The sequence below is a fragment of the Lepus europaeus genome, chromosome 8 (assembly GCF_033115175.1).
Source record: "Lepus europaeus isolate LE1 chromosome 8, mLepTim1.pri, whole genome shotgun sequence".
NCBI lineage: Eukaryota > Metazoa > Chordata > Mammalia > Lagomorpha > Leporidae > Lepus > Lepus europaeus.
In genome coordinates this window covers 103,078,539-103,093,460 of record NC_084834.1, presented here as the reverse complement: position 1 = coordinate 103,093,460, position 14,922 = coordinate 103,078,539, and the positions used below count along the sequence as shown (strand labels likewise).

Genomic DNA, 14,922 nt, shown 5'->3' with positions numbered 1-14,922 from the left:
AGAAAGGTCATTTGAGACTACCATCTAGATAAATGTAAGAACATGAAAGGCAGGAGGAGTTGAGAATACTCAACTAGCTATGCAAATCATGGCTTCAACTGGTGGGGCACAGGAAAGAAGGATGGAAAAAAGATGTAAGTTTGCTTTTTGTTGCTCTTGAGCTCAGAGTGATGACGTATTCAAGAAATATGTGTTTAGATATGAAAAAAAGCATACAAGACAAGTAAGAGCATACATTGGCAGTCATAGCCAATGTTTTCACATAGGTTTGTAAAGGAAAATTGCAGAGCAAAAGTTATCTTTACTTTTTGTTTCCGCAAGAGCCTTACTTAACACAAATGCCAAATTTTTGCTGTTTGGTAAACAATACAGGTAAGAACTTTGGAGGAGTGAGGACCTAGAGCTTCTCTCTTTGCCAAATCCTTCATTCCATGATATACTAGGATCTGGGAAATACAAATAGGAGCCACTCATGGGAAGAAGTTAACCTTCATTGGAATCATGTGGGGCAGGATAGGGAAGAGGATGAGAATTATCCTCAGTAGCGGAGCCAGGGCTGAGGGAGCCATGGAGACCATTATCAAAGGAACAGGTTGGGCTATCTCCAAGCTGAGCTGGTGGTCAAGAGCAGAGTGAACAGTCAGTCACAGTGCACAGGTAGGTCAGACCAAGCAGTTGGTTAAAGACAGGTGGACAGCTCAGAAATGAAGAGTTGAACCCTGACCAAAGATTAGGAAGGTAGTTTGGAATCAGGAAACCCAGACTTAACCAGCTGAGTATTGTCTCCACTAAGGGTGGGTCTCCAGGTACCCACTTATTCATTCAAAATCATGTGTTCACTGAACATCCACTATGGGCCAGACACTTGGCTAGGTCCTGGGGTACAACAAGAAGAAGAGAAAAATGTGCAGTTGCTGTCTTCAGTTTATGTACTATATCAAGGAGATTGCCCAGATTCCAGAAAATTCTATCCTCATCTCTCTCATTTCTTAGGTACATCTTGTATCTATTCAGCTTCATCTTTTGTGAATCTACTTTATTCCTTTGTATCCTGGCTGCTGCTTTATCTGATCTAGTTTTCTCTTCACTCCTAGATTTTCACCAATAAACTGAAACAAATGTCTTTGATTTTCATAACACAAAGATCCCTGGTAACTGTTCAGATGGCTTTGGATATAAGTAAAGAGAGCAAAGACTAGGCACAGCAGTAGGGCAGCTTCTTTTATGCTAAGGGCCATTTGGATATTTATAACATAATCTGGAGGGTATACAACACTATCAATTTAAAAATCAACCTGGTAGGGTCAGTGTTGAAAGGCGGTGGGTTAGGCCATGGCCTGCAACACTGGCATCTCATATAGGCTCCAGTTCATGTGCCGGCTGCTCCACTTCTGATCCTGTTCCCTGTTAATGTGCCTAGGAAAGCAGGAAAAGATGGCCCAAGTCCGAGGGTCCTTGTACCAATATGGGAAACCCAGATGGAGTTCTAGGCTCCTGGTTCAGCCTGGCCCAGCCCCAGCTGTTGTGGCCATTTGGAGAGTGAATTTGTAGATGGAAGGCCTTTCTCTCTCTGTCTCTCCCTCTCTCTCCGTAACTCTACCTTTCAACAAAATAAATAAATCCTTAAAAAAATTAGCTTGCGCAAAGCCCCAAATGGTAGAGTTAGAAATGTGCCTGGGGATTCCAATTCAATCCCATCAAGGTGGCATGTACCATTGCCATCTCACTAGTCCAAGTGATCAATTTCAGTTCACAATTGATCACACTGATAGGTCTAAGAGTCAAAGAGATCACATAAACAAGACTAGTGTCTGCTAATAATATCTGATAGAATTAAGAAGAAGAGAATGATCCAACATGGGAAGCAGGATACACAGAAGACTCATAGAAGGGCAGGTGCCCTAAACAGCACTCTGGCCTCAGAATTAGCCCTTAAGGCATTCGGATCTGGCTGAAGAGCCCATGAGAGTATTTTAGGCATGGAAAGCCAAGACACTCTGGCAAAAACAAACAAACAAACAAACAAACAACAACAACAAAAACAAAAAAACTTAAATGAAAGATCTCTGTGAGTGAGATCCCAGTAGAAAGAACGGGGCCATCAAAGAAGGAGGTACCTTTCTCTGAAGGGAGGAGAGAACTTCTACTTTGACTATGACCTTGTCTAAATAAGATCAGAGTCGGCGAACTCAAAATGCTTCCATAGCCTTGGCAACTCATGACAAGAGCCTAGGGTGATTACTGATGTCATAAACAAGAATGTCAATTTGCCAAGTCAACAACAGGAGTCACTGTGCACTTACTCCTCATGTAGGATCTTTGTCCTTAATGTGTTGTACAATGTGAATTAATGCTATAACTAGTACTCAAACAGTATTTTATACTTTGTGTTTCGGTGTGGGTGTAAACTGTTGACATTTTTACTTAATTTATACTAAATTGATCTTCTGTATATAAAGATAATTGAAAATGAATCTTGATGTGAATGGAATGGGAGAGGGATTGGGAGATGGAAGGGTTGCAGGTGGGAGCGAAGTATGGGGGGGGGGAAGCCATTGTAATCCATAAACTGTACTTTGGAAATTTATATTTATTAAATAAAGTTAAAAAAATTAGCTTGCTATAGATTATTGAATTTTGAGCCCCACCTGTGGTTGCCTTGGCAGGGCCACGCCACATGATCTGAAGAGCCACTCTTGCAAATTGAAAGGTTTTAAGTGGGGTTTATAAAAATTACAAATAAATTGTTTCAATTATGAAAGCAAGATTCATTGTGGAAAGTTTCTAAGAAAAAGTGTCTATATTAGAGCAAAAGTCATCCTTAATCTTACCACCCCAAATCAGCAACTGTTCATTTTTCTCTGCTTTTATCTATAGCATTGTGGTTTTGAGTGCAGAATGTAGAGCAAGGCTGCTGGCTTCAAAATCCAGTTCCGGTCTACACCCAAGAGAATTGAAAACAATGCCCACACAAAAACTTATACACTGGTGTTTACTGCAAAATTATTTGTAATTACCCAAAAAATAGAAACAAAGAAATTATATATTAGCTGATAGATGGATAAACAAAATGTGATACAACTGATATATATTGTTTGGCAATAAAAAGGATGCATCAATACAGCCTCTAACATGGAAGAACCTTGAAAATAACATGCTTGGGCCCAGCACTGCGCAATAGTAAGTTAAGCCTCCTCCTACAGTGCCAGCATCCTGTATGGGTGCCGATTCATGTCCCGGCTGCTCCGTTTCTGATCCTGCTTTCTACTCATTGTATGGGAAAGCAATGGAAGATGCCCCACATGCCTGGGCCCCTGCCCCTCCATGAGACACCCTGAAGAAGCTCCTGGCTTCATATTGACTCCAACGGTTGTGGTCATTTGGGGAGTGAACTAATGGGTAAAAGACCTTTCTCTCTGTCTCTACCTCTCTGTGTAACTCTACTTCTAAAATAAATAAATAAAATCTTTTAAAAAGGAAAGAAACTAGCAGGCTAAGTGGAAGAGCCGAGATATGAAAGCCCACATATTTTATGATTCCATTTGTATGAAATGCCTTGAATAGGCAAAGTCATACAGATAAGTTAGTGGTTGCAAGGGATTTGGTAGAGAGAACAGACAATGGGTATTGTTAATCTTTTAAGTTCCTTCTTTAAAAAAAGAGACAGAGAGAGAGAGAGAGAAAAAAAAACAGAGAGAGAGAGAGATACTGTGAGACAGACAGACAGAGCTCCCATTTGCTGATTCACTCCCCAAATGCCCTTAACAGCTGGGGTGGGCCAGGCTTAAGTCAGGAACCAAGAATTCTATCCAGGTCTCCCATGTAGGTAGCAGCTACCTGAGCCATCATCTGTGCTTCTGAGGGTATGTATTAACAGAAAGCAAGAATCAGGTGCAAAGTTGGGACTTGAACCCAGGCAATTTGGTAAGTGATACCAACTGCTACACCAAACACCCATCCCCTAAACATCTTTTACTTAGTTGATATCATGTAGTAAATAAAATTGCATTAGATTTTTCCATAACAACAGAATCTTTTTTAAATTTTAAATGATACATCTTATTTTCTCAATGATCACACTACTGTTGGATATTCAGTTTGCTTCAAGTTTTGACGAGGTTATACTGCAATAAGTATTTTTGTGGACAAACATTTGTTTTTTAATCATTCCCTTAAAGAAGATTCTTAGAAGTAGAATTACTGTTTCCAGTGGCAAGATATCTAAAAGACTAAGAGCTGCCAAGCTGTGGTTGAGAATGTTTGTTCTGATACACTCTCTCTTGCGTCACCTATGTATACGACCACCTGATTCCAACCACTGTTTCCAGCTCCTTTTATAATCCTTGCTAACTCATATCTCATTTTTGTTCAATTACATAAAGCTCACTGTTTTGAAGCTGAATTTTTTGAATGTTCTTGGACACTTATCTATCATATTCTTTGAGAAATTAAGAACACCAAGGCCTTTATTCTTAAACCTTAGGAACTCTTTGTACACTAAGTGTATTGTGTAAATGACAAAAAATTAAAATGCATTTAAAACTGCACTTGTATTTTAAAAAGTTCTTCTGCCAAAATAAGCTTATCTTTTCTTTAAAAATTTTTTTTTGTTGGTTATTTGAAAGGCAGAGGGAAAAAGTGTAAGAGATATACAAAGAGACAGAGAGAGAGCTATCTTCCATCTGCCGTTCAACTCCCCAAATGCCTGCAGCAGCCAGAGCTGAGTCAAGCAAAGCCAGGAAGCTGGAGTTTCATCTAGAGCTCCCACATGCATGGCAGGGACCAAGTACTTGTGCCACCTCATGCTGCCTCCCAGGGTGATCAGTAGCAGGAAACGGGAATCAGAAGTGGAACTGGAAACTAACTAGGATATCCAGCATGGAATCTAGACATCCCAGCTAACATCCTATCTGTTGCACCAAACATCTGCTGCTAAATTTGTCTCATAATTTCATTTCACCACACACTTTTGAAGTCCCCCCAGATCTTATTATTTCATAAAATATGACTTAAGCAGGAAAAAAGCCAAACATTTGGCACAAAAATGAATACTGAAAAACCATCTTCACTCACAACCCAAATAGGTACTTAGGTACTTAAATAATTGTGTGGAATTTTTTTCCTCTGAAAAATGAAGTTTCCAGTTCTTACTTTGTTCTATCACTTTGCTTCATTATAAAGGGGCTCTTGAAAGATTAAGCAATTCCTTGTTAGTAAGAAATTCTGACCATCAAGAAATAGATTTTAAGCTGGTTTATGACAATTAGTTTAATGGAAGATTCACTTGAGAAATTGGAAGTGTTGAGTTTGAAATAGGAATCTCTTTGACTTTAGAGAGCTTTCAAAAACTTTCTTTCCATCTGTAAAGTGAAATAACCCAGACACAGAAAGACAAATACTGTAAGTTCTCTCTTCTAAGGACATTTAAGAAGAAAAGTCCACCAGAGCTTAGAGTAGTGGTTACTACTGGCTTAGAAGGGTGGGGGAGCCGTGATGGAAGGACTTTGGAAATGAGTACCAGAGCACAGTCTGATAAATGTAGCAAGTTTTGTGTTCCACAGCACAGTGGAGGGACTGTGGTTCACCATAATACATTGCATCCTATAAAGAACTGGAAGAGAGGAGCTGGTAGGCTCCAAACACCAAAGATAAGGAAGCAGAAATGCTTGTTGCCTGGTTGATCAGTTTATTCTATGAATGTGTGTTGAAATATTTCCCTGTACTCTATAAAGTCTACAAGTATTAAATGTTTATAAAATTTTTAATGAAATAATGTTTTTGAAAATAAAGCATCTTGCTTTTTTTCTAAGATGTCCAGAATAACCCCCAGTCCTCAAAGTCTGCATCCCCATCACTGTGACCTCTTACTGTTTTATTTTTATAACTGTGTTCCCAAGGACCAACCCAGGTTGGGCAGTGAATACCCTTACATTTTAACAGTCTTCAGATAAAACCTCCGCTGGTCTGGCAGGTGTAATTTGAAGGAGCCTGCGTGTTTTAATGATTGCCTTATAACTACAAAGTGTTATAACTAATGTGTGAACAGCAAACCCTCTGTGATAGGGAGCTGCACCCTTTTTGCTGAAACACTTGCCAAGTTTTATGAAACAAGCGATGTTTGTTTAGCAAATCACAGAGTTTTATGGTCTATTAAATAGAGTTCTGCATCATATGACATTTGCATGACCTTCTAAACACAAGTCATCTTCAAAGAAGCAGAGGTCTCAGGTTTGTGTGGAAAGAAATGCAATTAACTGTTGAACACAAGGCAATGTTTCACAGAGGACTTTGGGAATAGGCTGAGTTTGCTGCATTGGCAATGACTTCTGTAAAAGCAAAAATAGTATATTGTTGGAGAAGTTCTGTTGATAGATGCTTAGAGTTTAGTTGCTTTACTAGCTCAGCTGACAAATGACAGTTCCTAAAACTCTTTTACTGTAAGACTCGTGTTTTCATACAACACCTCTATGCTCTCTATAAGAAAGGGCTCCACACCAAAGCTAAAAGGTAGGTATTATTTGTGCTGCTTTGCTGAAAAGGAATGTGCAGCTCAGAGAAGTTTAGTAACTTGCCCAAGGTCACACAGCTAATAAGTGAAAAGCAGAATTCAAAGTCAAATTTGTATGACTCCAAATGTTAAAGACTTTTTGCTTCAAGATGCTACTTGTGTATGATCGAAAGCTTTGATTCTCAACACTGGCTAACATGACAATATCAGAAATATAAAGTCAAAAATTCCCCGAGGAGAATGGAGAAGGGGTTTCTATGCTTTTCAAGACATCCTTGAGAAATTCTGATGTGTCGGCTGAGTTGAGAAATTACTTCATAGAGGTACGAAGTTTTGCCTACACAAGAATACACGTAAGTGAAATGAAGGGATTCTCTTCCTTTTTCTTTGGTTGGAAGCGTTATGGTTCAGGCTTCTGCCCAGGCTTCATGTTCACCCTTACAAGATCATTCAATCTTAAAATGATGGACTACCGTAAATGTAGTCCATAGCACTGTAATAACCCCCAAATCATATTTCATTGATAGATGAAACAACCAAAGTTTCAAAGTCAAGCTCAGCAAATAAGTGTATTCCTTCTTGATCATTTTCAGCAGATGGGATATCATAAGCTTACTGGAATTATTTGATGAATTTTACATCAAAGATCTAAACTAAAAGCTAAAAATTTGCAGAAAAAATCTTTCCCTTCCCTCCACCTGACTTTGCCTGGCTGCCTTGGAGTCTCCCTCTGCAAACTGACTTACAGAAAGCTTTCACTGACTTCATGCTGTTTTTGAAGCCTTTCTTGTGTCCTCCACAGGGTTCAGTGTCTCCTGCTAACACTTCCTTTAACACACTGTGGTGGAAGCCTTGCTGGTATTGTCTGCCTCTGTCTAGACTATAAGTTCTCTGAGGGCAACAACAGTCTTTTATTCCCCCTTTGTGTCCCGAAAGTCTAACACATAGACTAGCACAGAGTAAGTATGCAATAAACATTCATAAGATGGGGAGCGAAAAAAGGAAAAGAAAGAGGCAAGTAAAAGTGGAAGGAGGGAGGGAAGAAGAAAGGAATGAAAAAAAAGGGAAAGAGGCAAGGAGGACATGAGAAATGCCCTTTGTAGATGATTGTCAAGGCATCTCTACAACGCCAATGGCTAAAAATTAAAATATATGATATGAAATAACTTTGTCAATATTAAAAACAGGAAAGAAATTGGCAAATGTATTACTATCTCAGATCCCTGGGATTGCAGTAAAGTTGAGATTTCCTACAAGATATCTTTTATTATTGAAAATGAATTATAAAAATGATATAAGCATATGAAAGAGTTATCTGTACCCCCATATTTATTGCAGATAAGTTCACAATAACTAAGATATGGAATCAACTCAGATGACCATAAATGTAAATATACACTATTGAATACTACTCAGCCATAAGAAGAATGAAATTCTGTCTTTTGCAACAAAGTGTAAATCACTATACTTAGCAAAAATAAGCCAGTCCCCAAAAGACAAATAGCATATGTTTTCCCTGATCTATGATAACTGAGTACAAAAAAGTTATGTGGAGTGAAATTGACATTTTGTAGTCTGATGATACTTTACAGCCCTTGTCTCTACTGTTGATAAGCAGTGTTTCTTTCTTTTTACTATTAGTTGAACTCTTTATTTAATGTATGGTTACTCTTAAAGTAAATTAAAAGTGGATCATTGTAAAAATTAAGAGAGGGAATAAGAGAGGAAGGGGGAGGAAGGGTAGGAGCGAGGGTGAGAGGGATGGTAGGATGGGAAGTATCATTATGTTCCTAAATCTGATATACAAAATACATGAAACTTGTATACTTTAAATAAAATTTAAAAAGAAAAAGGAAAAAAGAAAATTAATTACTTTTGATTCCAGCATAGTGATTGATTTGTAGACATGGATGACATAAATAGATAAGAAAGAGCACTGATGACACCCAAAGGCAAAAGGCTGGGAGGCAGCTCACCACCACTTCCACTGGCAGAAGAATCAGAGTGACCCAGAAGTATGATTAAATAAGTGGCAGGTTTGTGCCTAGAATGGAAATTGGAAGGCCGAGGGCAGAGGGTAAGGAATAAAGCAATATACAAGAGACTATTGTTTTCACCTCACTTATATACTACTAGGATGCTAGGTGCAGTTTAGTTACTCATAAAATACAGTCTCTGTGATTTGCAATTCAGCAGAAGCCCAAGAGATATCACAGAAAACTAAAAAAAAAAAAAAAAAAATTAAAATATTCCACAGAAGTTCCATGATCAACTTGTAGTATTTCATTTTAATATTGGAAATTCAGTAGATGTGTTGGATAAATATCTTGGTTCCCATCCATACAAGTCATTGCTCCTGACTTTAGGGATATTCTGGTGGGTTTTGAAGACTCCAAAGCATGACTCGGCTACTGAGTCACCCTTCTCAATGCCTCAGCCACTGTAGCAGAGCGATGAGGGGAAGGCCTTTTGCAGTGGCAATGAGATCCAGCTATCCCAAAGATTTTGTACAGCAGCCAAGTAAAATGAGTAATTGAGGAGAGCAGGGAACAGAGGATCTGCAGTTTGGGAACTCCTGGAGAAACAGCTCAGATAGTGAGCCAGAAAAATAAAAATAGAAGTGTTAGCAATTCTACAAGTCCACACAAGACAGTATTTTCACTCTTTACAAGTGAGAAATAAGATTTTTAATTTTTGTTTTTAAATTTTAATTAATTACTTTTATTTGTTTGAAGGACAAAGAGACAGACAGACAAAGATCTCCATTCACTGGTTCTATCCCCAAATGCCAACAACATTTGAGGTTGGGCCACAATGAAGCCAAGACTGGGAACTCAACAAGTCTCCCACATGGGTGGCAGGAGCCCAACTACTTGAGCCATTTCCACCCAGGGTATGCAGTAGCAGAAAGGTGGAGCTGGGACCTGAACCCAGACACTCCAATATGGGACATGGGCATCCCAAGTACCAGCTTAACCACTCTCCAAATGCCTTCCCCAGGAATGAGTTTTTATTGCTGAAGTACCTCTCATAGAGTAAGTGATAAACACATGCATACTGAAAGAATGCATGCCTGTACCTATACATTTCACTCAGGTGAAACAAAGTGATATAGATAAGTGCACCTGCTGACCTGACAGGTAACATGCTCCAGCTGACTAATGTGCACCCCTGTCTTCTTGATTAAGGCACCATGCACTGAGCCTTCTGTTCTCAGCATCACTGTTTATTTTTCTTTCTAATTAGGAAGTTAAAACAGCCCAAGAATATTAACAATAATTAGCCTTGGAAATAAGAGTAAGCCCACGCACAATTTAGTGCTTACTAACAGCCCGTGATAAAGACAAGAATCATCAAAAATAAGTAACCCATTAGGTTGAGAGTTTAGTTGTCAACAGAAACGCTATCTCCTCATCTGCTTGGCCCTAGTCAGCCAAGGCACTTCAGTCAGTGGACACTTGGAGTTAGAGGCTGTTACAGGGATATTTTTTTTTTTTGCCCCAAATTTCCTGGACAACCTTCACTCCCTTCAGCATAGCATGTGACCTTAATGTTGACTTCACTAAGGAGATACAGATCATGGGAAATTTCACCTCCTGTCTGTGCCCTACAAATGTTCTGGACTGCTTCTCTTCTTTCCTGCTTCCCCTTTGTTCTCGAGGCAGGGGAGTTCCCTTCTTGTTGTGCAGCCGCACCATGGACCTGGCTCCCTGGACTCTCCTTCCAAGAAGCAACACCATTCCACAGCTGCTTCTTCATGCTCAGCCCCAGCTCTGCCAACTCTCTGGGCTCATTCCCTGCCAACGCCTGGGCTCTTCCCATCCTTTAAGTCTTTTCCTTGACCCTGTGTCCTTATCTAGCACTCTCTCTTCCTCAAACTTTCCAGAAGAGAAGATAATGCAACAGGTGTGCCCTTCCACCCTTTTCAGTCACTCCTCAATTCACTGCACCCTGGTTTTGTATCCATAGTTCCACCAAAGCACAATGACAAATGTTTCCAGACACCAGCAAATGATAGAGCAGTGAATCAGTCTTGTGGGATGTCACCCTCCACATCAACACCTTCTCTCCCTCTCCCCTCCAGCAGGGAAGCAGTCAAAAGGAGCATCACACAGCATTCTTCTCTCATTCTTCTCTGAGTGCCCAGGCAGACACTCTTCCACACACAAAGGATCCTTGAACCACTCACAGAAGATGTGTATTCTGAAAAAAACATGTCTATGAATTTCAGAATTGTTTTTCTCACCAAAATAAACTTGTCTTCTAATTCAATTTTTCCCCAATCTTCTGGAAGTGACCTTATATAGTAAAAGAAAATTGTACTTATGTACTCACCAAACTATATTGAAATACATTCACTTCTACGTCTGCCTTCCTTTTCAGATTATGAGTTTCTTGGAAGCAGAGAAAATGTCAATTGTGCCTCAAAAGTGCCTGGCACAATGTACTTAACACATAAAAATGACCCACAAATCTTAAAGGGGAGAAGAAAGAAAATGAGAGAAGAAAAGTCTGGAAGATATCTAAATATATCTAAAAGAGTGAAGGAAGCTCATTGATTTATAGCATTTTAATAGATAATACAAAGACATAGAAATGTTATCACATATCACAGAAAACTTTACATTTTAGGCAGCCTCTGCTGCCCCTAAAACTTGACTCACAAGGTCATTGTCCCTGGTTCCTGACTCAATACTTAAGCAAGACCATGACTTCTCTATTTTTACTCCTAGATTTCAGGCCAATTTTTGTCTTAAAGCAGTCTCAATTTTAAAAAATTGCAATATCCAAATCTACTCTGTCACCAACAATTTAATTTACTTTTAATTTTCTCCCATTTCCCAGCTCAGACTTGGTGTTGCCTACACATGCTTTTTAGATTTATTTATTTATTTATTTGAGAGGCAGAGTTACAGAAAGAGAGAGGAAGGGAGAGAGAGAAAGGGGGAGACAGAGAGAGAGAAAGAGACAGAGAGAGAGAAAGGTCTTTCATCCACTATTTCCTGAAATGGCTATAACAGCCAGAGCTGGGCCAATCTGAAACCAGGAGCCAGAGCTTGTTTTGTGTCGTCCACATGGGTAGAGGGGCCCAAGTACTTGGGCCATCTTCTACTGCTTTTCCAGGCCATTAGCAGGGAGATCAATTGGAAGTGGCATAACCAGGACACAAACTGGCCTCCATATGGGATGCTGGTGCCACAGGCGGAGATTTAACCTACTACACCATAGCACCAGCCCCTGGCTACATTTCTGCTCCAGGAAACAAACAGGTACAATGGGAGATGTGAGGAAGTAGACAGGCATTCACCTGGTGGGAGGCCTCAGACTCTCTGGGTCTTACAGGAAGCTAAGCTATCTTTCTCATGGGACAGTTTACAAGTGTTCTTCAGAAACCTGGCTCTTTCCTCGGCCACAGAAAATGTTCCTCCAGGTGATTGAGGCATTGCAACTCCTTCCTCAGCTCTGGGTTCACAGGATCCCATCTCTGTGTCCCTGTAGATTCTGGGAAAGAGTCAAAAACTCTGTCTAGACTTCCTTTCTCTTCTCTAGAAATCGACTGGATGTCAGTCCTGTGCCTCCTCCACTTCCTGGTTCTCTCAGTGGTCCACTTAAGCACATTTCAAGGCTAGAGTTTGAACAATAGAAACTCCATTTCCTTTCTCCTAAAGAAACCAAATGTATATGCTTCACAGTAGGAACAGCTATTCTAAAAAGAATTGTCTTTACCAATTGCATAGCTACCTTCCTCATCAATAGCTAACTGAAATGGCCAAAGATTTGGGAGATAACCTTTGAGACCATTCTCTTTGTAAATCAACATATAAATCATGAGGAATCAGTTTCATATCCAATTGGATATTCGATACCCATTTCTACTGATGCTTGCAAAGCACCTGTGTGTATATCACCTGCTGTGGGAGACTCCTGAGTCTGGTGGGGATGACAGAGGGATGGGTGCTTGTGACTATGGAAGGCTTATGTGCTGGCACTGGAAAACACTGAGGCTGTGTGGGAGGACTCAGGGTGTGGCTGGGACTTTGGGCAGGCACTGTGGGAGACTCCACACACTCAGGGCTCTCTGGTTACCTGGTGAGGGACATTTCTGGGGAATCTTAGCTTACACTGATGACTGCACAGATCCTTTATGTACTTGTGGTAGAGCAGACAAATAATATAACCACTGAAGCTAGTGCCCAGGCAACTGGTCTCCTTTGAGGAGAGGAGCTCAGCTGAGTCTACCCCAACAGACAAGAACAAATGTCCTTTTTCTTTTTTGGATATCCAGGGCTTTATTTTGTAATCCAGAGGCCACACCGTGGCCCCAACCCCACTTCCCACCCTTAAATGTTTATCACTCTTAAATGTTTATCACTCTAGGAGACCCAGCAGTCCCCTTCATGATCTTTTGAAGATAATTGAACTGGAAAATTATACTCTTATTTCTCTTAAAAAGATCAATAGCATTATTTACAGAATTCATTTTACATAGATAGCAAAAGTTATACTAAAATTTTCACTAAACTAACTTTATATTTTCCTTGCTTCAGTTTCATTGCTAAACATCGTCACAATGCCTTCTGGTTCTCATTTTCTTGGTGATTTCAAGGAAATTTACCATGTCAAACCTGGGTATGTCATTTCAGACATGCCCTTCACCCTGGAGAATTTGACCATACCTACCACACACCTCTAGGTATTCATTGAAAGCAGGCACTCCACTAGTCTACATAGGAATAGTACAAAGATAAAAGACACCACATCAAAAAAAAAAAGAAGAAGAAATCAACAAGTATCTCCACAAATGCTGAATAACAAATGTACCAATTCAAGAAACTAGAATAAGGAAGGCAACATAATACCCCAAGAAAAACACACCACTTCAGTACTAAATTCTGAAGATGATAAACTTGAAGGATTGTCAAAAATGGAATTCAAAAAGAGATCATAATAATAATTAGAATCAAATGCATGAACTAATGAAATCTGTATATGACATGAAAGAAAATTTCTCCCAGGAAATTGAGATCCTAAAGAGAAATCAAAATGGGGGCTGGTGCTGTGGCGCAGTGGGTAAAGCTGCTGTCTGCAGTGCTGGCATCCCATATGAGTGCTGGTTCAAGTCCCAGCTGCTCCAGTTCTGATCCAGCTCTCTGCTGTGGCCTGGTAAAGCAATGGAAGATAACCCAAGTCCTTGGGCATCTGCACCCACATGGGAGACCTGGAAGCAGCTTCTGGATGTTGGCTGCAGATCAGTGCAGCTCTGCATTTCAAATAAATAAATAAAACTGACTTTCAAATAAGTAAATAAATAAATCTTTTTTTTAAAAAAAGAGAGAGAAATCAAAATGAAATCTTGGAAATGAAGAATTCAATAGAACAAATAAAAAATGCAGTGGAAAACTTTGACAATGGAATCAGTGAAGCAGAAGACTATCTGACTTGGAAGACAAAGCACAGGGAATTATACAATCAGACCAAACACAAGATGAAGAAATTAGAAAGCTAAAAACCTACAGTAATCTACAGGATACTACCAAATGATCCATATATGAGTTCTAGAAGTTCTGAAAGGGGTGGAAAGAGAGAAAGGATTAGAAGGCCTTTTTAGTGATATAATAACAGAAAATTTTCTCAGTTTGGAGAAAGAAAAGGGCATCCAAGTTCAGGAAGTAAATAGAACTCCTAATAAACATGACCAGAAAAGATCTTCACCATGACATCTTGTGATCAAACTCTCTGCAGTAAAATATAAAAAAAAAAAGGATTCTAAAATTTGCACAAGAGAAATGCAAGCTTACTTTCAGAAGATGTCCAATTAGACTCATAGTGGACTTATCAGAAATTCTACAGCTAGGAGAGAATGGGAGACATATTCCAAGTCCTAAGAGAAAACAACTATCAACCCAGAATACTATACCCTGAAAAGCTCTCATTTATGAACAAAGGTAAAATAAAGGCTTTCCATGACAAACAGAAATTGAAAGAATTTTCACCACCTGTCCAGCCCTGCAGAAGATGCTTAAGGATGTCCTGCACACAGAAACACAGAAACATGGTCAACATTATGAAAGAGGGTAAAGAAAATCTCCATTTAAAAGTACAAAGGACTGGGTTTTATTCCTGGTTGCTCTTCTTCCAGTCCAGCTCTCTGCTGTGGCCCAGGAGGGCAGTGGAGAATGGCCTAAGTCCTTGGGTCCCTGCACCCACATGGGAGATCAGGAGGAAGCACCTGGCTCCTGGCTTCGGATCAGCACAGCGTGCCGGCCATAGCAGCCATTTGGAGAGTGAACCAGCGGAAAGAAGACCTTTCTCTCTGTCTCTCTCTCTCTCACTGTCTATTACTCTACCTGTCAAATAAAAAAAGTACAAAGGAAATAAAATGTAAAAAAATAGGAATATTTATGGAAACATGG

At 39.7% G+C, this 14,922-nt stretch overlaps 1 protein-coding gene across 1 annotated transcript in view; it reads right to left on the bottom strand.

Annotated features, from left to right (window-relative positions):
• The window catches only part of LOC133765336 (F-box only protein 7-like), a 31,881-nt gene extending 21,551 nt beyond the window's left edge, over nucleotides 1-10,330 (bottom strand). The window contains 1 exon segment of the mRNA XM_062198922.1: nucleotides 10,102-10,330. Coding sequence (XP_062054906.1) covers nucleotides 10,102-10,330 — 229 coding nt within the window.
• Between the last annotated feature and the right edge of the window lie 4,592 nt (nucleotides 10,331-14,922).